The sequence below is a fragment of the Camponotus floridanus genome, unplaced genomic scaffold (assembly GCF_003227725.1).
Source record: "Camponotus floridanus strain SB8 unplaced genomic scaffold, Cflo_v7.5 scaffold183, whole genome shotgun sequence".
Taxonomy (NCBI): Eukaryota; Metazoa; Arthropoda; class Insecta; order Hymenoptera; family Formicidae; genus Camponotus; species Camponotus floridanus.
The window spans coordinates 7,301-30,104 of record NW_020229307.1 but is presented as its reverse complement, the minus strand read 5'-3'; the positions used below and the strand labels follow the sequence as shown (position 1 = coordinate 30,104).

Below are 22,804 nucleotides of genomic sequence, written 5' to 3'. Positions count from 1 at the left end.
GGTATAGCGACAAATTCTTGCGACAGGTGGGAAGAAAACGCGCAAAGAACACAGCATTAACAGCGCGCTGTTGCATTTTAGCGCATCTTTTTTCCGTTCCCCCCGTTTTGCTGTACCAATAAATATCCCGTAAATGCGGCGGAAAATATTAAAGAGAAAACATAGCACATTTGTAAAAAAATTATATACTATATGGGATAATATATAATTTTTTCTGTATATAATAAAGTAATTCTATATAAATAAATAATTAAATAAATAAATAAATAAATATATACATACATATATATAGACGCAAGAAAAAAAATATATATAAACAGAGAAAATTTAAGAAAAGAGTAAAAATGTACACATGTATATATTTTATTCTTTTCTCAAATTTTTTATCCAATGCATATTTTATTCCTTTCTGCGGGATTTTTAGATGACAGATGCGTATTAAATGAATATAAGTGGATCCTTAAATTTTTCTACATTTTTTGGGGATGAATTTTGTCAATGCAGATTACATCAACGAGTTCTCATTAGAATGAGAATCGAATGCGCGGAATCAAATGTAGATTGACGATCAAAGTGTAGGGAAGCACGCGTGATTTTACACGCAGATTGTATATGTAATAGTGCATGTAACTTACGAATGTTCTGCGAGAGCTGCATGTGAGGAAGAGAAAGATACCTTTGCTCGCTGCGTATAAGTGAGACACCCAGCCTAGAAGAAGCCCATAGTCGCGTAGGTAGTCGGTGGTATTCGATTTCATCGGATGATACCGTCGAGTCGTGTGTACCTGAATGTATACAGCGTGTTTTCCTACCAAGGTAATTAGGATTCGTCGTCAAACGTGCATTTGTCGTTCAAAGCGGAAATCTCGTGCGTTCTTACTCGGGCTTTCGTATTTGCGCAACGACTACGTCGTTTTCCTGTACGGTGAAGAGATCTCAGCTCGTCCCTTGGTTTCTTTGTCGATAGAAATATTCTTTGCCGCTGCGTACACGACCCTCGTTGTTTTCTCTTGGCAGTGGGCGGCTGCCGGATTTTCTGCTTTCTTCGTTTCTCTCGTCTCTACAGCAACCACGTGGCTGGAGGATCGATTTGTCTGTCATCGCCCAGAAATGCCGGATGAATCAACGAAGAACCTAAATTTGACAAGAATTGCATGCATATGTTATAATATAATCGAGTATAAATTAAAACTAATTAAATCAAATATTCGAAATTCATTAAATAATTAAAAAATTCTCTTTAAAAAATGTTAAAAGATATAGCGAAGAATTCTCTCTAGAATTTATTTATAATGTACTTTATGTACAAAAAACATGATAGGTAAATCGAAAAATTGATTTGATTTCTAAAAAGGAGGAAGAAAAATCAAATTTATTAATAAAAAAAAGTATCTTATTTATGTTTGTCAGCATATTAATTAAAAAAATGATCTGATTTTTAGAGGCCTCGCATCGTGAGGACCTCAAACGGAGCGTACGTTAAAAAATAAGATGAAGCCTGGCTTGGTTAATTGAAAATGTTCGAACGGAACGTCGATAGCTATGCGAACGCATTCTCGCGAAAGTAATACACGAAATTGATATCGAGCCGAGCAAGACTTTTTTAATTAAGCGGCAGGAAATAGTTTTGCGCTTTGAAAGACCTCGGCGCTGCCCATTCCGATATTATTATCGGCGAATTCGCGGCGGTGGAAATAAAGAAATCGAGGGAGAAGCAGCAGACGATGCACGCGGGAGCCGATAGCCCGTGAAAGAGTTTCTTGTACGGGAAAAACGTCTCCCTTTCCTCCCTCCCCTGCAAGCCGGGATGAAATACGAAGTCCTAAAGATTGTAAATCACACTGTGGGATACGCAGTGAAACACGGGGCGCCGTTGTCGGAAGAATTATCGTGACGCGACGCCGTATTCGCGGATATCCTTCATGCTTTTTCGCTCCTTTCGTCCTTTCGAGTCTATATTTCGATTAGAAGTGTCTTAAGATTGACTTTGACTAAAATAAAGTACACCCGAGTATATTGCATGAATAATCTCGATCTCGTATTATCTCTTGTATTTAAAAAATCCGAAACTGATTCATTTTTCACAAATCACAATTATATAATTAATAGTAATAATAATAATAAAAAGTAGTATTAAATAATTTTCAAGGATGTTTAAATTTAAAGGCTAAGAATAAAATAATTATGCGATTGTCTACGTCTTCGACGTAAGTAGTCATCAACACCTCGAGATCGTTCCCTAACGAAGGGTGGCCGGCTTGTAAGAAGGGCGCGCCTAAAATCGAGGAGGGGTCTTTTTAATACTACTTAATCGGGTTTACGCCGTACGTCTTCCATCAAAGGCTCGAATATTCACGGCAAAGTGCTTCAAAGTCCCCTTGAGGGTCTAATGTAATAAACGGATGGACAAGCGGTCGATCAGCAGCCTCCCTTGATTGGATATTGATCAGCTGTTGGAGAGAATGTCGCCCAATCGGACGGAAAAGAAGCGAGGGAAAATGCTGTAATGTATTTTTACATGGAACTCACTTCGGAACAAATTACCGCGACTTTTTTTCAGACAGCTTTCTCCCTCATTTTCTTTCTTTCTTTCTTTCTCTCTTTATAAAAGTTCACGGGTCACGGATAAAAGCGTCACCTTGCATAGGAAAGATATGTCAACCGCACTTTTCATGTTATACACCTTCGGCAAAAGATATCCTTGGATCGCATCACTTACGTAACTTAGTGTATTTTACTTCGAAAGAGTCTCAAAAGATCCTCGGAATTTACATAAATCTTTTTTGCCAGATATACATTCATATTTCTTTCAATTTTAAAAATGCAAATTGAAAAATAAAATTGAAAACATCTATTTTTAAATAAATATGCAAAGAAAAAAAATATTATGTACAAATACATACATTTAGTAAATAATAAATTATACTTGTCAAACTTATATACAAAAAATCGAATTGTAAAATTAATAAAATCGGGCAAGTGCATCATTAACAATTAGAGCAACTGTAGTCGAGAGAAATGTCTCGTTACCTTGGTTATCATGACATTCCTAGATCCTCTTTTGAAGAGAACAAAAAGCATACTTTGCATATTCAAGCTAAAATACATCAAGATATTCATGCTCTCTAAGCATTAATACAACAAAGAAAGTAAACAATGTACAGCTTCTTTTTGATTGACTCTTTGTCAACCACTATATATAATTTTAATGATATTAACAATTTTATATGTCACTTTTTTTAATCATTAAAAAGCAGCCCGTTCAAATAAAAAAAAAATTTTGACAAATATTATTTTTCTGCATGATAAATTTTCTGTTGGGAGCGTTGGTTTCTCTTTTTTGCGAGAATGCGTTTTATTAATTGAAATGCGACGACACTCGTATATATAAAAGACATGAAAGACAAACGGCATGCAAGAAACGCGAAAATATAATTATTTGCAAATTCGTATCTCGCTAATGACTGACATTACTTGCAACCGCGATCAAAGATCGAATCACTTAACCGGTGGATAATTCAAAGCAACGAAAACTTCCGGTTGAGAATATTTGGAAAGTCTTTTAATCGAAGCAACGCGTGAGTATCATTAATTTTAATGGATATCATAAAGCGGAGACATGTGCATTATAGTTTTCTATTTAATAACCAAAGGCTCCCGTGTTGGACACGCAAGTTGTCTTAGATTCATAACCCGCGTGAAAAAGTAATGAACGGCAGATCACTAGAGGATTAATAACTTCACAAAGAGACGTTTCACGCCAGACCTCGTTAATTTTAATAGATTGCGTAGAGTGACAGAACCATTGTTTAGCTTTTGTCTGGGAGGCCGACAATGAAGTAAAGACAATGTATTAGAACGTCTAGACAAAAGTTGAAAGGCAATGTCGCGGAATTTTGCATGAGTAGATTATTTCGAGAATGGTACAATTGCAATATGAAAATGCTGTTAGTTTATATAAATGTATATGTTATAAACAATTTTTGTCAAATTTCTCTCGCGCTTTCAAATTTCGAAATATAAAATTTATATTCGTCTCTTTTTAATTAAATTCATATAAACGATGTGATTAAAAATAAAATTATTTTTATCTTCCTGCGTGTAATTGTTTTTAAAACAAAGATAGCAGTTGTGATTAAAATTATATATATATATATATATATATATATATATATATATATATAAAATTTCATTTTTCTCAATCAGAGAAATATATATTTAAATCGATAGGAAATTGCGAAAAGATTGAACTTTTTCCGTTTTTTTTTAATCACAACAATGAATCTAAATGGTTTTTCATCCTTTGATTGGCAAGGAATTCATCAACACTTGGCAATATCGTGATTGGTGAAGTGTAAATGTTTGCGAATCTCTCGACTCTTCGTTGGAAATTAATGGTCAAGCGAGCAGTTAGAAATTCCATTTTGTGACTGAATGTGGACACAATCAAAACTACGTGTTTCAAGTGAACAAATGTCCGCGATACACTAGTAGTGGTTTAGCAAATGCGTGTTGATTTTTTACGGCCCTCAATATAACGACTATCCATATTCGGCAAATAAACGCGTTTGCGCTCCATCAAAAGTTGAACGATTTATAACTGCTATACTATGTTTTAAACTATGTATATCAATAAAAGCTCTAGTGTCACAATTTTAAAATTATAAAGTTAAAAAGCGGCAAGAAAGAGATACTTTAACAAAAAGAGTAATATAATAATATAATAATATAAATTAAAATAATATATAACCTCATAACATATATTTTTATTAAAATATATTTATAATTATAATATTTTTATTAAAATATTATAATCATAATTTTCAACTTGTCTCTAGAAAAAGTAACATGCAGAAAAAAATTTTATAACGTTTAAATTTTCACGTTATTAGAAAATTAGGGAAAGAATAACTTAATAATTTCGTGCAATATAATTATTATAATATAAGTTATATATGATACATTATTTGATAGCGTTTCTCAAACGTTTGAGAAACGCTATCAAATAATGTATCGTTTAACTTGATTTGAGATTGACTTTTTTCTATTTTTCTAGCGATGTAAAAAAAATTAATTCCATCGTTATAAAATTTTTTCCTCGGCGTGTTGCCTTTTCTAAATGCACAATAATTTTTTAAAGTTTATTGGGATAATTTTTTAAAGTTTATTTGATAGAATACACATCCTTGATGGAGCGCTTCGAAATTTTTCACGATTAAAGAAAATCGCCAGGCTATCATTATCCGGCGTAGGGAATATATACACTCCGGCGGTTTGTAAGCTCCAAATTGAAACGTCGAGGGTCCTCGGCTCGTTACACCGTTCTGTCCCGTTCCAAATCCTTAAATCCTGGCATTTAGTGCGAAATTAAGTGCCACCTGGTACCGGGTATAAGCGTGGCATCCCGGAGGTCTCTTCTGGTAAAGGCAAATGTTTGATCGGACGTTATATGACCGTGCTCGTGGGAGAAATTAGAGTTAATAGAGGGTTATATCGTTCGGGTTTTTTTCGCCAGAGTATAAAAGCGTCTCAACTTCCTTGACCAGCGCGTCCGATCGATGGTCCGACCAGCATTTTTCACGTGGACGTTTACGTCCTTTAATTAGACGCCGTTCCTCCCAGAAAGTAATTTAGAGCGAACGAATAAGAACTCATCGTCCGAGAATTAAACCGATATGTATCAATCCATGAAATTAATGACTCTCTGCAGGATATATTAAATGTCCAATAATATTGTACAATGAAAAAAAAATGTCTGTTTGATTCGATGAAATTGATAATCGTCTGAGTGAAATAAATATTAACTGATATCGATATTTTTTCTCGATTTCTTAATTAATTATTTCAGCGAAATATAGTTAAAAATTATAATTAAAATTCTGCTGATAATTACGGCGATGTATTAATGCTTAATTTTATCCGATTTACTTTCCAGTTTTTCCTCCAGGTTTTGATTTGAAAAATTAAAAAGAGAAACCAATTTGCCGAATTGTAAGGAAAGACTGTGTCGTTACTCTTGAAAATTAATTACCAGCCTACGTACATTAATTTAGGCGTGTCATTTAATTAATCCGCCTATGTTTCTGATCGACGACGTCTTCGCGTCCCCAGCACCGCCATCCTCATCTACCCCTGTCCATCCTCTCGTCGTCAGCATCCCGTCGTTGACGACGTCTCGCAGTTATTTATTTAATTGGACATTAAAGCGCGAGAAAGCAATTATGAGGAATGATGAGGTGTCTCTATGTTCCCTTCGGGGAACAGTATATTTTAATTAAAGGCAGGAGGCGGAGAGAGAGTGGAAGGAAAAGACGAAATTTCCCCACGTTGACACGTGCATCTTCTCGAGTGTCGATAGAAAAGATGCAGCCAACCGCTTGATGTTAGATGATATTGTCATATTTTTAATGCATGAAATATCTAAAAATAATCTGAAATTTACCTTTTTTTTTTTTAAGGTGAACGGACAAGACGTTTCCAATTCTAGTCACGAGGATGCTGTACGTTGCTTTCAATCGGCTCAGGAGCCAATTATCGTCGAAGTTCTTCGACGACAACCTGGCAAGCATCAACAGGTTCCTCACACACCCTCCAAGGAACACGAAAGGATCACATGTCAGGATAAGAATGAGGGAACGACGAACGGGAAGGGTCCGATAGACGAGCGTCCGTGCACCGACGATGTCAAAAAGGACACGGCGTGTCCTTTGGTGTCGACTGCGGTCCAAACGGACTGGGCTGGTCTTATGGAGGAGGAGGAAGAGTTGTTGCCGGTTCCCCTCGTGGTCGAGGAACAAGCGAATGATAGTTTCGAGGACTTTCTCGCTCATGACATCGACTTTGAGGTATCCTACAATTATAATTATTATCGAGTTTAATTTCTACACAATATAACAGTATTCGAAATAGTTTAATTTAAAGCTTCGTCACTTTGAGTGAATGTGATAGATGAAGATTTATATATTCTATTGACAAATTTAAATTTTAAAAAGGACACTTTTAAATGTGTTATATCCTCTTTTGGGAATATTTGATTAAAAAAAAAAATAAATAAAAAGAACTTGTAACTTGGAAAAGAAAATAATAGAGAATAGATGAAAATAATTAATCATAAAAATTAAATGTAAGCTGAAAATTAATAATATGCGCTAGATTACATGTAAAAGCGCATCTCTTGTTTCCTAATATGTTTGTTAAATGGCTATAATATCAGTTAATGAGGGAAACTATGCAAATATCAGCGTAGATACTTAGTTCCGCTCAACATTATGTACTATGGCGAACATTAATACCGTTATGAAATGCTGTTGAAGGAGGTGACGTTGCGGAAAAGCGGAAGTGCCGAGAAGCTCGGACTGACCGTGTGCTATAGCTCCGGTTCCGGTAGCGAGGACGCTGACACAGAGGTTTATATCTCGGAAATAGTTCCTGAAAGTCTTGCAGCCCGGGACGGTCGGTTGCGAGAAGGAGATCAAATCTTGCGGGTAAATTTAGAAATTCTATTATGTAAAACAAAAATGTATGTAATTAATGTAATGTAAAAACGTTATCAAATCAAGCAATACAATCGATCAAAATTTAAAAAAATGCAGACAATTCATATAACACAATATACATCAGAACTTACACTATTAATGCAAAAAGAGATAAAATTCTTTTTTTATTTATATAAAAAATTTGATAATTGCATAATTTTTCTCTATTTTACATCATCTGAATGTAAAAATGATGCTACGATATTTCGTCAAATTAATCTCGAGGCTGAAAAGCGTAGAACTGCGACAAAGTTTGCAAATATACGGGAAGAAGATTCAATTTTACCGACAAAATTGGCGAAAATTAAATAACTCCCATTAGTTCGGACGTGATACTTTATCTCGAACCGAGTTGGTGAAAAGCGTGTAATATAGTAAAGCTCAGCGAGAATTCAGCGAGGGAAGTTACGGATAATATAGAATGTAACGTATCGTATAAATTTAATAGGCTAAGAGAGGTAAGCGCGGAAGTGCTTGCAAAATCCCCCGAGGAGCAATAATACAAACGTGCCGTATATAAAGTGTCTAGCAGCTAATAATAGCGAATTTACACCGAGTTTGTATGCGTGCTTTATGTTTCAAGATCACGTTGTTGGTCTAGATCGCAAAATTTTGCACTACGGATCCATGACGTTCGCAAATTTCCTGTTGACGCCTCATTATCCCCGTCGAGGATTCTCCTAAACCTCTAAATCTCATTAGGCAGATTATAATTACGAACCGTGCTTGCTCGTCCTTTCCCTCTTGCACTCGAATCGAAGGGAAATGACACGGACTACAGTGGATGAATGTATGTGATGAATTTGTCATCGTCTGTCTCTTTAGATTCCAATGAGCTCTCCTGAAGCATGTTTTAGTTTAATGTGACATTATTCGACGTCTTATCGAAAATTATCCTTGCCTATTTAACGCGACTTCCTCCCGCGCTAAAGATTTCGCTCAAGAATTCGTCGGAAGAAGAGAAGGCATTCGAGCCTTCTTTGACTAATTAAAAAGATGGGATTATATTAAATCGCGTTTTTTTTTTAATTAGGAAACGTAAATCGCATCTAATGAAAATTTTGAATAGGAGTTTACTTTTTTGCTCTTACTTTGATCGTATTATTATGTTTATTATTTAAAAAAAAATGTATTCTTTCAAAAAAGCGACTTCAAAAGGCATCTCAAAAGATATTTCATTAGATGATTAAAAAAAAAATATTGTCTCCAGTCGCGTTTTTTGGTAGGAAATACAAATCATACGCGATATGTAAAATTTTGTGAATGAAACAATTAATTTTCCGCCTTTATTTTCGCTGTTATTGCAAGTGTAAATTCTGGAATGAGAAATTCGCGTTGAGAGTCAGCTCACGAATCGGGGGATCTCGGAGGGTTTCTCTAAGTCGGATTTACATTCAGAATACGGCGTTTCATTATGCATGTACATCTCTCGCGAGAACAATGACTCATTTTGGAAATCAAGAAGCGTCCGTCATTCATTGAAAGGAACCTTTTCGCTCTCGTTTCAGGTCAACGGCAGGGACGTCGCGAATAAGGAGCAAACCGAGAACTTGTTCGCGGAGACAAAAACTGCAGTGACAATTCTCGTCAGCCGATGTGTATATCAAGTTCGTTTTAATCTTATATTCATCTTATTATTGCAATATTTATTTCGTTCAATTTATGTATAAATTGAACGAAATAATATAATAAGTAAACTTTGAAAAATATATAATAGAGATTTTAACAAATTCTCACATATGAATGCATATATTAAAAATAATTTTTTATAAAATAAAAAATAATATGCGATAGCTTGAAATGATGATTGATTGATTATGTAAGTTAAAAGTGTATAAACAATGTTTTTTATATTACAAATTAACTTACGTATTTTATTTTAGGACGACGAATACGATGACAGGCGCATCTATCACCAAGTAAGTCGAATCATGTAAAATGATAAAAAGAAAGCATTCGCGCACTATCGCGTATATCGCTAATCTATCATGAATCATTCCGCTTCAGGGATCGCCGCCGCTTTCACCTGAGAATCTACCAGCGTATCAGAACAGCATGATCGAGCAGCTGATCCGTCAACAACAGCAGCAAACGGAGGAACGTACCAAAGAAACCGAAATAAACAACTGCACCTTAAAAGCGGCTCCACCTATACCTTCTCACACACAGCAACAGCAGCAACAGCAACAGCAACAGCCCATCTTCTCCACAAACTCCTCGTCCACATGTTCGTCACAAAATTCACAAAACTCGCAAAAGTCAAGCGGCAAGAATGCGACTTCGCCGGCGCATCATACGGAGGAACGTAGCAAGCAATGGATGCAGGACTCGTTGAAGGATTGCTCCAAGAGGCTCGAGGGTATCTCACTACGCAGCCAACAACCTGGACCGCCACCGCCGCCGCCAACAGTGTCGGCACCGCCGACAGTGAAGCTCGTCGAAGCTTACTCGAGCCATGTCTGGAGCGACACAGAACACATCTATGAGACGATACCAGAGTCGGACAGCGAGCCAATTTACTCATCGCCATACGAACATCACCAGCATTGGACGCAGCAGTCGAACCACGTGACGACACAATTGCAGCACAGCAGTGGCGCGACACAGAATCACCTGTCTGCCAGCGGTCAGCAGAATCAAAAGTGGTCCTCTTCAAAGAGCAATAGTTCCGGCGAGGAGAAGGACAGCTCGAGCGCGTACAACACTGGCGAATCCTGTCATAGCAATCCTCTGACTTTGGAGCTTCAGCAGGGCGAGAGAGATCATCACAAGAGTACGTTGGTGTTGTGTCCACCGCCGAAGACACCGCAGCAGCAACAGAAGCTGGGCTGCAATTGTCCCATGCCGGTGACGCCGACCGCGACAACCGCAACGATCAGGCAATCGTCGAAGAATCAGAGTGTGAGAAAGAGCTCGTCATCGTCCTCGCATCATCACAAAGATCGTAACGAACTGTCGATGAACGCCAACACGCTGCCAGCCGATACCATGTATACGAACGTGGCAAATCTGCAACAGACAATGATGTTGCAGCAGCAGCTGTTCAAGCAGGCGCTCAATCGAAAGAACTCTACGACGTCTAAGGAGATATCAGCGGGTGGTGCGAGAAAGTCCAAGTCGCACGGCAACTTCCAAGCGCCGAATCTCACGCAGTACCAATTTGTCGGCAGTCAGCAGGTGTGCACGTCCACATGGACACCGCCGGAGGACAAAGGCGAGGTGCAGATGGAGTGGAAAGTGAAGAGAAGAGCGGATGGGACGAGGTACATCGCCAGAAGACCTGTGAGAAATCGGATACTACGGAATAGGGCGATCAAGATATGCGAGGAGAGGGCTGGTCACACCACGGAGGACGATGCCATGTCGGAGATGAAGGTGAGCGTCGCTACGATTGATACGGATCAGGTAATCTAATGAAATATCTAGTGAAATATCTATCAAATATGAAAACATAAATTCTCATTTTTGGAAAGATAGAAAGCAAAATACTATAATCTACATACAACTTGCTCTCTCTATTTCGATTTTGTATCAAAATCAATTCATCTCAATTTTCATTCCCATACTATTCTAGGTCGGACGATATTGGAGCAAGGAGGAGCGCAAACGACAGCTGGAACGTGCGCGCGAACGCAAGCAACGTCAGCAGGAACTGATGCTGCAACAGCAACAGCAACAAATGCAACAAACCAACGATCTACTGATATGCGAACATACAGAGGACAAAGGGTCGAAGAAGCCGTTAAGCATCGTGGAGCTCAGTCACAAGAAAATGGCGCGTAAAAAGAATACCCTGGACGACTTCACCACCGTGCAAGAAATGTTGGTTCACGGAAACAGGGTGGGAGCAAGCGGTCCCGGGACGGGGGGAAAATTAATGGGTCTACTGTCGGTTACCACGGTATAAGCAAACTCGCTCTGTCTTTAGTTCGTTCCAAGTCAATCGTTGGTCGCGCAGAAACATAGTAACGCGCAAAGATATATTTTTAATGACTTTTATATAGTACGATGAAAATTGATAACTGAAATATTTTACCGCATATAACACTTATCCCGAATTATCTACGTGATACTACTTATGCGTCTATTTTATATAATTCGCGTGAATATAATTGCTCGCATCACGCGGAGGTAATGTCAAAAATATAGACATTTGTTGGAATAATCCATACGAGATTATTTGCGCTCGATACACAAACACATTTATTCAAGCGTACAAACTTCATTGGACGATTCGCGTTGTGCAGTTTTTGTAATATATATGCTAGCAAATATATATGCATGTTACGTCTTGATTCTTCAATGCGAATAGAAAATAATTTAACGTTGATTATATAAAAACAATGAAGATATTTATTTTCAATTTTCTGCTGGATATGCAGAGCATACGAGGCGTTCAATAATTTTTGTGATTTTTATAGAAAAAATAAAATGCGCGCAAAGAAAGGACACGTTAAAAAGTATTGTAATAAAACGGAGAAACTTAAATTTATGTCGCAAAAATTTATGTAGACATGTGTGGAGTTTATACAGCATGTTCGCTCTAATTAATCTTGTAAATACTTACGACGTAAACATGTAGATTATTTTATACACATGACAAAAATATTCAACAGAGCAGAGACATCGGTAATTATAGATTTGTAGATATGTATGATAAGCGACATATTAACGTAATACGTATCAATATTATCATTTTGCTTTATACGTTGATATAGAAATCTCTCACGGCAGGGCAATGTATATCCGGAGGACCATCGCCTTAACGTCGATTCCATTGTTGTTGTCTTATTTTCATGGACATCGAATGGTATGTTTAAAAAAAAAAAACGATATATATGACGGCAACAGAGCGTTACCTTTTCGTCTGTTTACAGATTATAGCATGTAAACGCTGTTTTGCGTAATTTTTACATGATTTTTGTAAAGCATCTAGAGAATGAACGAAATATGTGAAAGATACGTAAGATCGAAATCTGGGATATCTCGTATAAATGTAAAGCTGTGTTTTATTCTTGTGTATACACCGAACCGTGCGATTATTATTTTTGTATTTCCTCCCCCACTCCCCCCTCTGCAGAAAATCAAATACTAGAATCCCATACTGCCAATGTCCATACTGCCCTGTGACTCTATATATGTATTCTAAAATATGTATGTGTATATACATGCATATGTGGAGAAAGAGAATAATTTAATGGGTGTGAATCAAATGCTTCGATAAAATCATTATCGCGTACTTTCTGACGAGAATTCGCTGCATAATATTTGCGATACGCGCATCAGGAAAATGATATGATTAGATACTATTAAAACATAATATTGTAGAAAAAGTATGCTGTATGATCTAGGTTACATATAAACGATTGCGCGTATGTATGCTGTCTTTTGTATGTAGATGCGATGTTAATGATTCTAAGAATATGTGTAATGTAAATAAAACCCAAATATAAAATATAGTATTAATATATGCAATGGTGACGATATATTATTGTAATTGTACTTGTAATATCTTTAGGTCTTATATTTTATCTAAATAGTATAAGGAAATAATTGGCGGACTTCATAATAACGAAGATTTCGCAGAGTATAGAAAAGATCGTTTATTATGAAATTCAAAAATTGTTCCGATCATTTTCCTATTACATAAGCGCATTGATATTTATATTATTCAAAACTTTTAGTTCTGGCACATTCAGGTGTTGGATATACATGCGGAAGCAATGATGAGTGGAGAAATTCAACAGGAAATCGCGCAGATATTGACCGAGATTCAAATGGTAAATAGAATCTCGCAATAATTCCGGATCCTCTTCATCGTCATTATCTTCATCCGTACCCCCAAATTCTATAAAAGAGTCTCATTGACATTTTCTATAATTAGCGATTATATAATTTAGAGTAAATTCAGTTAGATGCACTAGTGTGCACTGATATTCATTAAATATTGTCGTATATAAATTAAAAATATCTATTTACAATCTCTATTTACAATCTCTAATTATTAAATTTACAATATCATAAATAATTGAAACAGTGAAATAATTAATACTACTTATTATGATTGTTATTCAATACAAATAATGATAATAATTCGCAGAATTAATTATCTTATTGTTGTAGTTATTTATCTAATTATAAATTTATATATGACAGTCTTTAAGCACCAGTACATTCAGTTTTCGCTATTATAGACTGTTCGCATGCAGCTTACGTAAAATGTTCTCAGTCTCATTTCCAGGATCTATCAATTCATCATCGTCTTCGTCTTCATCCTCATCATCAGAGTTCTAGGCATCGAAATTATGTCTTCATTTTGATAAAGTAAAATTGAAAATAAAAAAATAAAATAAAGTAAAGGAGTACAAGCCAAAGAAAGAACACAAACGAATGTTACTTACTTCCGTATCTTGAGTGGCGTTAATAATTTCGATATCATTTGCCAATTCATTGATTATTACTTTAAAAATCTTTACAAGTACAGGCATCGAAGTCCATTCGTAAGGTTGCGATTCAGCTTTACTTCTGGTCCTCACACCATCTTCAATTCCTATATATGTGTATATATATATTTGAATTTTTTTATACTTACTATATATATTTCGCAGAAAAGATATATATATAATTTCTTCTTTCAATAAAATCGATTTATCACTTAGAATAACAATTAAAAATAATAATACTGTATTTTATTTTATGTGCGCCGAGCAAGAAAATTTATTTCGTCGCATCATCATAGCTAATTATCGCCATTTATTTGTCAATTTGCAATCGAAATAGTTCGAAAATAACGAACCTGAAATAATCATGTCCCCCTTGACTGTAATCTCGTCCAATCTGCTATCTCCGTGAGTGACTCCGTATTCGAGAATCTTGCACAATGCGACCGTCGCGACTTTGCGCTCGTACCTACCGAGAAACAGACGCTGTCTGCTGACCCATTCAGACAGTACGAATGCTAATGCGCTTTGTCCGGTCGGACCTGGCACAGTCGATAGGAAGTTCAACACAGCATCAAACTGCGTATTTATGAGATGCGCGTAAATCATCAATAGGCTCTGCATAACGATCAACGTTTCAGCGCTTTGCATCTTGCTCAACACCGCTTTCAATAATAGATCAAGATTTTCGCCCAGATTGTTCCCAACGTTTTTAATCAGCGTCGTGACCAAACGTCCGACAAAAGTGGCAGTAAATTCGCTCGACTGAAATACCGCTATGTGTACACATGTGTAATTTCCTAACAAAAATATACCTAATTCTCTAATTAAGATTAGCACGATTTCTAATTCTAGGCGACAATATGTTACCTGTGGATTTAGAAGTTGAGCGATTATTTCCAATATGTACTGCAATCCAGTTTGTCCTTCGCTGTCTCGATGCACGATGACTTGTTCCGCCGCCACGCATAAATAGCTGCGTATGAGTTCTCCACCATTCTGCAGCGTCGCGTGATCCTCCGAATTGAGAACGCAGTGACAAGCAGCCGGAAAAGCGGTCTCGACCAAAGCGTTACTCAGAGGTGTCGGTGAATATTGTACAAGAACTTTTAACACGTCCAATGCTACTGCTCGAGATCCCTCTGACAAAAAAATAAAAATTTAATGATAATGGCTCGATCAAATCGAATCAGTTTGACAAAAGAGTATCATCAACAAGCCATACCATCCTTTGATTTATTCATAGGAGTTATCGCCATCATGCTCGTGAGCGTAGGTATTATACGAGTTTGCAGTGGCTCGATGCAGCTTGGATTTTGCGTCAAGTCCTTGAATATGTTCTGGCATATATCTAGGATGGTCGGGTCACTGTGAAACTTTACAAACACTGCGATTGTCAAAGGACAAATCTTGTTTTCCACTGATGCTGTAAATTCTCTATGTTGCTAAAAAAACAAAGATAAGATTTAAATAACTTAAATAATGGGAAAAAAATATCACAATAAAATAGATGAAAATGTCAGAGCATTACCCAGACTAGTATTTGAAACGTCTCCATGACCAAGATTAGAACATCCGTGTTCGGTTGACTAACTAGACTGAATAATCCTTGAAATATATTGAGCATATGGCAGCCTATTATGTTGATGATGGAATCTTTCTCAACTGACGCTTCGCTAAACCAATAGATTGCTTTAACAGCACTGATGCGTATACAAGGTGGTTGATTTTCCTGTAAGCCATTGACCGTCGCTTCCAAAAATCGAGAACTCACTTCTGGCGGCATTATCTTGGCGTATCGTCCGCCGAGACATAAGCAGCGACCGAGAAGTAACGGTGGCGATTCTAAAAAAGCATAAAAATGTACATCACAATTTTCACAATGTTTTTACATATAAATTATAACACGATATAAACAGGATATAAATTACCCGTCCTGTAATTAATCACCTGAGTCATTTAACATTCCCAAAACAACTGTGTCTAGAAATCTGATAATATCGAACTGTAACATTCCAGCCTGCTGCTGTTCAACAACGTTATTCTTAGATAAGCTCAATGCTAGAAGAGACGATTCTCGTAATTTCCACCAACTTTCGTTGCTATTGCTGCCATCACCGTTACCGGCTTGTAGTGCCTTTGTTGCTTCAATATGTCGTGTAATTACATCGCAAAGCGCATGTACTGCTTTTTCCTCAAAATTATTTATAAGAGTCTGTAAGAAAAACGATAAAGTATCAATTTTTATACTTGTAAAATGTGTGTTTTCTTATAATTATTTCATATATTGTACTCACTGTTAAAAATTCTTGTGCGGAAATACGGACATTATAATCAAACATGCATTCGTCTTCCTCGACAAATTGATTCGGATTAGTTGTCCATTGTTGAATCTGGTCGAATGTTATTTGCATAAATATTATTAGATAATATATTATTTCTGGTAGCATATTATCTAACATATTTATAAACCTCTTGCGTTCCACGATATTCTGGACAAATTCAAATATTGCAATAATCAAACTGTTAAAATTGATTACTTCACCTAGAAAATAAATATATTTATTAAGGATATATTTATTAAAGAAAAATATAACAATATGTTATATTTGTTAAAAGAACATACCATCAGAATCAACTTCTTTATCATTGATGTCTTCATCGGCATTGACCGTCGTTTCTTGATAAGTTTTTGCACTTTGACATAAAGTTTCCCATATGGGTGGCAGCATTTCAGGTAAAAGATGCGATACATATTTGGGCAACTTTGTGACAAGACAATTTATGGCTTTAATAATATCTGTTTTGAATCCACTGTCACTAGTTGGGCTGTTAGGCACTCTGAGGCACTCAACAAACTTTTCACAAAACATAGGAATGATTGGCTGCAGATACTGCTCCGTAAATCCTTTTTCATGCATTCCCATATTAGCAGCCAAAGTTGTAATAGTTATGAAAATCTCAACCGCACGACCACGCGTTCTAATCGAATACTGTTACAAGAAACAAAGATGACAATATAAAAAAAAAAAATTATGTAAAAAATATTTAAATATTCAAATTTCATGACATTTACATTTTCACTTTGAAATATCCTGTACATCTCTTGAAGAATAATAGGTCCTACATTAGGCAGCTGAGTGTCTGTAACATCTCGACTAAATTCTGTCAAGACTCTCATTGCTCCATGAACAGCATATTCGCTCTCCTCTCTTAAACAGCTGACAAGCACATCAAACAAGGCAGGCCAATTTTCAGGCCAATCCCAATGTGCTATACCGGATATTGCATAAGCCACTGCAGTTCGTACCTAAAGTTAAAAATATCTTGATTACCTATTTATATATGAAATTGTATCAATATCCAATGATATAATATTAAATTGAATGACAAATTAAGTTTTTATAATTAAACAAATTATTTGAATTAAATTCTTACAATTATAAAAATTACTTAAAAGATTACCTTACTAATAGATTCTCGAAGTCCTAAGGGTAATAACTCTTTAATCCTCTTTTTAGCAGTATTGTTAAGCTCTGGTGGACGGAACTTATCAGCCAATGAACACCAATGTGTTTCAACATATTGCTTCAATAAAACGGAAGCCAACTGTCTGATAGGTAAATGCCCATTGGGATCAATGACAAATTCTGTCAAGTGTATTCCATATTCCTCCGTCACTTCTAAAGCTTGAATTCTCTGTTCCGCTGCTTTACGAGTTTCATAATGCGGTGATAAAATTTCTGTTAATGTTTCATATAGAGCTTCCTTTAAGGAGCCTTGTATGTCGCTGGCAATCATTGTGCGAAATAAAAATTAGCTTACTAGCCAGCATCTGCAAAGTATTCTCAAAGTTATACATTTAATTATGCATTACACATTATTTATCATCTGTGATATATTTTACCTAAATTTACAGCATCTGTTCTATTTTATAATCGTCGTATATACTTTTACATATTATTATGACAGCCCTGGCATCTTGAAATATATCTGTGTAAAATATTATGACATTTATACAAATGGAAACGAAAATGAAGGAAATGAAGAGAAATAAGTGAATTGAAAAAAAAAATTAAATTAGCATTTATTTCGCGAGATCTTAATTATATTCGTTATATTCGAAACGTGGAAATGAGAAGAGTTATCTCGATTCACTTAAAACTTTATCGTCGATTTAATATGCAGATAAGATTCTGTACAGCCCGTTATTGTCACTCGGATCGATATAATACGAATGTATAACGTCAATTTTTATAAATACGAGATGAAAAAAATACCGTGACACATATAATGAACATATGAATGTACGAATGATATATAACTATTGCACTTACGAATCGGTCGTGCGCGGATGAAAGTTCAAAATTTTCTACATTTTCTAAAAGCCGGTTCGCGACAAATTGGTTATGTACCATTGTTCATGTATTTTGCGAGAGATGGGCTACCTCCTACGAAATTATGGAAACGTCTGCACTATGTTGAAGAGTAAATTTTAGAACACACCGACTCTCCGCTTGTCACAAACATTTCGAATCATGACAATCAAGGAACAAATTTTATGCTTATCTCTTATCTCATAAAAAGAAGACGGAAAGATAAAAAATATATGTATACATATTTTTTTAAAGTTTTCGGAAATGTTTAAAAACTGTCTATTTTTTATAACACTTGCATAATATATAAGCACTTGCATATATTTAATTGCGCTTATATTTTATTAAATTTTACATTTACTCTTCCCTTTTACTCGCTTCGACTTATTCTAATAAATTATGGAATCGTATTATGATGAATAAACAATTTCTGTTGGCTATCAATTTTCAACAGTAATTTTAATATTTTTAGAGAAATAAATATGTGATATTTAAATACTGTTAAAATATGTAATTACCTTATGATTCGCAGAGAGAAGACTGAGAGATGTCATGGCCTGCTTTTAGGTGATCCCTGAAAGCGATACTCCCTCTATGAACATGAACTACAAAGCCAATGTCCATGAATGTTCTCAGAGGATAACATATAACGTGCACAATTTTTGGTTCTGTTCCGTGCTATGTGCACGAAATATTGATACGAATAAGAATGTCGCAAGACGCTTATGTACTATATATTAAATAATGTATATTAAATGTTTAAATTATCTTATAAATAAGTTTTGTTTGGTTCTTTCTCTCTCTCTCTCTCTCTCTCTCTCCTTTCTTTCCTATGTATAGTACAAATTTTTAATTTCGCAAAGCACTTGATCTATCATCGAAAAATTTCGAAGTCGCTTACAATCGATTTTTTTGCTTCTTCTATCCATTAATAACTCACGAGAATTTAAATATCCTATAAAATATAAACTGAAACCTTTATTTAAATATCCTATAAAATATAAACTGAAACCTTTATTTAAATATCCTATAAAATATAAACTGAAATCTTTATTTTTTATTTTATTGGTTTGAAATTTTATTTTTATTTAATTTTAAAAAAGTTATTTTTATTTAATTTTAAAGAATTAGTGAGATTTTTGTGATTTAAAATAACATTAAACACGACGTAAATAATAATTTATAATTTAGTCTAATAATAAAAATTTTTGATTACATATTTAACAATAAAATACATCCGATTTATGTCCTGTTTGATGTCATTAATTGTAAAATTCTTATTATTCTATTAAAATTGAATAAAAATAAAATTTTAAACTAATAAAATAAAAAATAAAAGTTTCAGTTTTTACTTTATAGGATATTTACATTCTATTAATTGTAAACGAATACAATGTAGTTTATTTTTTATGATAAGATAATATTTGTAAAAAACTATAAGTAAAAGAAGTATCAACTAGTAAAGACTTTAAAACTAGTAAAAGACTTTAAAACTCTTTTGATGATATATGTCTGGCTTGATATATATCTGGCTTGCTCTTTATTTATTTTTGCTCTCTCTTTCAATAACCTCAAGAACTTTTCGTTATTTGTAATAATTAACGATTTTAAATGTCCACAAAATAATAATTCAATCTTTTATAATTTATTTAATCTTTTTGAACGTAATTAGTATTCTGTAGATTAATGAAATTATATATTCCCCTCTATATAACACACAAACGTGTTTTATATAATTTCATTGTAGTTTCCATAACAGCAAAATATTTGAATACTTAATACCTATACTCTAATATTAAATTGTAAAATATAACAATTATAAAATATAATTAATATTAGCAGATTTTATATAATTGCAAGCTATTTTTTCGTTCTTAATTATTACTATATAATTTTTACTTAACGCTATCCTCTTCTTCGAATCTTTCGATTGTTATACTGTCGCATTCCTAAGATAATAGGTACATGCATTTCCTCCTTCTTGATGTTTGTTGGAATATCTTCCATAGTTATTTATCTTCAGGCATTCTTAAAAAATGTTCAATTCACTGAAGCAACTTTTCTCTATTCTTCCGATTACTATTTCTTTTTGCTTCCAATTTATTCAAAAATATTAATATAACATACATAATTTATATATATATTAATGATATATAATTTATATATTATATATTATTATTATATATTATTATAATACATATAATTTATGTAAATTTTGTGTATCTCTCTTAGTCTGACTCTTCCCCTTCGACCTATCCGGCATGGGTGACCCTACTGATAACTACAGCTAATATTCATAGTCTGTTTTTATATTTAAGGCCATCTTAAGTCAAAGAAAATATTGTGATCACTTCATTGATTGAATAAAATTTTAAGATATAATCTAAGATAATTTTAAACATAAGAACAGATTATATATGAATACTGGCCTACGTTACCGCCGGCATAGCTCTTAGGTTCATTAGAGTACTCAAACCTCCTCACCCGGCAAATGCCTTCGTTAAGGTGGAGATACAATCGAGGAGGTAAAATTTTATTTTATTTTCTTTTAATAGTGTAGATTTTTCAAACTTTCCAAATAAAAAATATAATACAAAGTATTTATAAAATATATATTATATAATTATAAAATATTATAGTGTATAATTACATAGCTTGCAGTCATATAAAAATATATTACAAAATATTTATTATAATTATAATACAATTTATAAATTGGTGGTGCTATCAACATCAAATAAATATATGTATATTCGAATTTATTCAAATATTATCAATAATATAGATAATGATGTTGAAAACATCAACATATACGCTTGGACTTAACAATAATATTATGTATATAAAAAGAAAGAGAAAGAAAAGTTCGGAGAATAAAACCATTTTTCGGAAAATGGAGATATATTTTCCATTTTTCGACTTTTATTCAAGATTTATTTTCTCTCCCCCCCCCCCTCTCTATTGTAAGTGTTATAAATAACACTATAAATAACACTTTTCCACATAGTTTTGTTATATTTTCCATAATTGTATAACTTGATACATAATATTTTATTTTGCCTATATGTTAACTCGAAATATAATATAAAGAGTTATAAAACATAAATTACAAAATTAATTTAATACATAATAATACAATTAAATTGAAAGTGTATAATGTATAACAATAACAATAAAGTAAAATATACATAATTCATAATACATTATACATAAAATAGTTAATATATACAATTTTACATACATGAGTATTTTGTTATATTACACGAAAATATCAAAAATGCGTACAATGTAAAATTTATTAGAAATGTTTAGATTGACGCTGATAATCTATCGCAACCAAAAGAATCATTAATAAATTTATCGATTATGTCTTTCAATTAAGAAAGAGTACCCGGAATTTTAATGCATTTTGTAAAAAGTTTTCTTTTCTACAATATTATCGCGAAAAGATAAATTGAGCTTTGATTAAATTAAAGAAAAAATCGCGATTTAAATTTCACGAATGTATGTGATGAATAAATTGATAATAATATTTAACCACAATACATATAATTTCTATAATCTGAATACAACGTGCGCACACGCAATATAATTATTATCGTTTTATATGATAATAAAAAGATTGTGATATTAGAGGCGCATTTTATATGATCTGCAATTATAATATACGAGGAATCTGCAATTATAATATATGACGTAAAAAACTAAACGCGTATTCAAAATGTAATACTCGATTTCTTTTCAAATATACAATTTCATGTAAATTTTGTGATTAAAAATAAAAAATATCCGCGGACAATTGCAAACAGGCTAAACTTTAATGTTCTTTAAAATCGCATTATCACCACGTTCAATGAAGGATAACTAACCCAACGATTAAACCAGATCAAAATCCCTCTACCGAGTGACACGCTAGTTAATATCTGACAGAGAGAAGAACGATCCTAAAAGTGGAAAACGACTTCAATTTGTCTTATTTCTTCTATTTCGGATCTTGCGAAATCGATCCACAATGAATAGTTAAGTGATTCATTAAACATCAGAAATCCCTTTACAGGAAGGAACGAATCCCTGATCTTCCTAATTGCTCCTGATAACAGTGATTTCGGCAGCGAATTAACTGTTACCCTTCTTATCATTTTCAATAAATGAAATTAAAATTCGCATAAAAAAAATGTTCTTCCATTTTAAGAAATATCTTTTTTTACTAAATAATGACTGAATATAATGATTTTTATATACATGTTAGAATCAAGTATATTTAGAAAAAATAAAATATATGTGCTTTTAGCGTTACTTGATTAAATATGTGAATAATAATAATTTTAGGGTACTAAATGTGCTCGAGACAAATCAAATCTAATAACAGTAAGATATTTAACAGACAGACAAAAAAAATTTAATTTGAATATTTAGCAGCATCAAATGATTATCAAGAAATTAATTTTTCTGT

General features: G+C 33.9%; 2 protein-coding genes across 4 annotated transcripts in view; one reads left to right on the top strand and one right to left on the bottom strand.

Moving 5' to 3' along the window:
- LOC105254991 (PDZ domain-containing protein 4) overlaps nucleotides 1-13,009 on the top strand; it is a 212,719-nt gene extending 199,710 nt beyond the window's left edge. Inside the window, exons 2-7 of one of the 2 annotated variants that reach the window (XM_025407673.1) lie at nucleotides 6,459-6,845; nucleotides 7,314-7,484; nucleotides 9,044-9,142; nucleotides 9,419-9,454; nucleotides 9,543-10,940; nucleotides 11,110-13,009. In XM_025407673.1, coding sequence (XP_025263458.1) covers nucleotides 6,459-6,845; nucleotides 7,314-7,484; nucleotides 9,044-9,142; nucleotides 9,419-9,454; nucleotides 9,543-10,940; nucleotides 11,110-11,442 — 2,424 coding nt within the window. In that variant the 3' untranslated portion in view covers nucleotides 11,443-13,009. The remainder of the gene's footprint in view (nucleotides 1-6,458; nucleotides 6,846-7,313; nucleotides 7,485-9,043; nucleotides 9,143-9,418; nucleotides 9,455-9,542; nucleotides 10,941-11,109) is intronic. The other variant, XM_025407674.1, reaches the window with a different exon arrangement.
- A 114-nt stretch (nucleotides 13,010-13,123) lies between these two features.
- On the bottom strand, nucleotides 13,124-18,382 carry LOC105254990 (importin-9). 2 transcript variants are annotated; one of them, XM_011264012.3, is made up of 14 exons: nucleotides 18,313-18,382; nucleotides 17,883-17,968; nucleotides 17,441-17,810; nucleotides 17,052-17,285; nucleotides 16,602-16,968; nucleotides 16,273-16,520; nucleotides 15,926-16,190; nucleotides 15,507-15,820; nucleotides 15,201-15,420; nucleotides 14,846-15,117; nucleotides 14,332-14,740; nucleotides 13,937-14,085; nucleotides 13,750-13,825; nucleotides 13,124-13,383 (listed from the first exon to the last, which is right to left on the bottom strand). In XM_011264012.3, the coding sequence occupies exons 3-14, from the start codon at nucleotides 17,774-17,776 to the stop codon at nucleotides 13,178-13,180; spliced, it is 3,096 nt and encodes a 1,031-aa protein (XP_011262314.1). In that variant the 5' UTR covers nucleotides 17,777-17,810; nucleotides 17,883-17,968; nucleotides 18,313-18,382; the 3' UTR covers nucleotides 13,124-13,177. The 2 variants fall into 2 exon arrangements, 1 of the variants encoding a protein (XP_011262314.1); XR_003122627.1 differs by having other exon boundaries at nucleotides 13,303-13,383; nucleotides 13,750-13,844.
- Nucleotides 18,383-22,804: the final 4,422 nt, after the last annotated feature.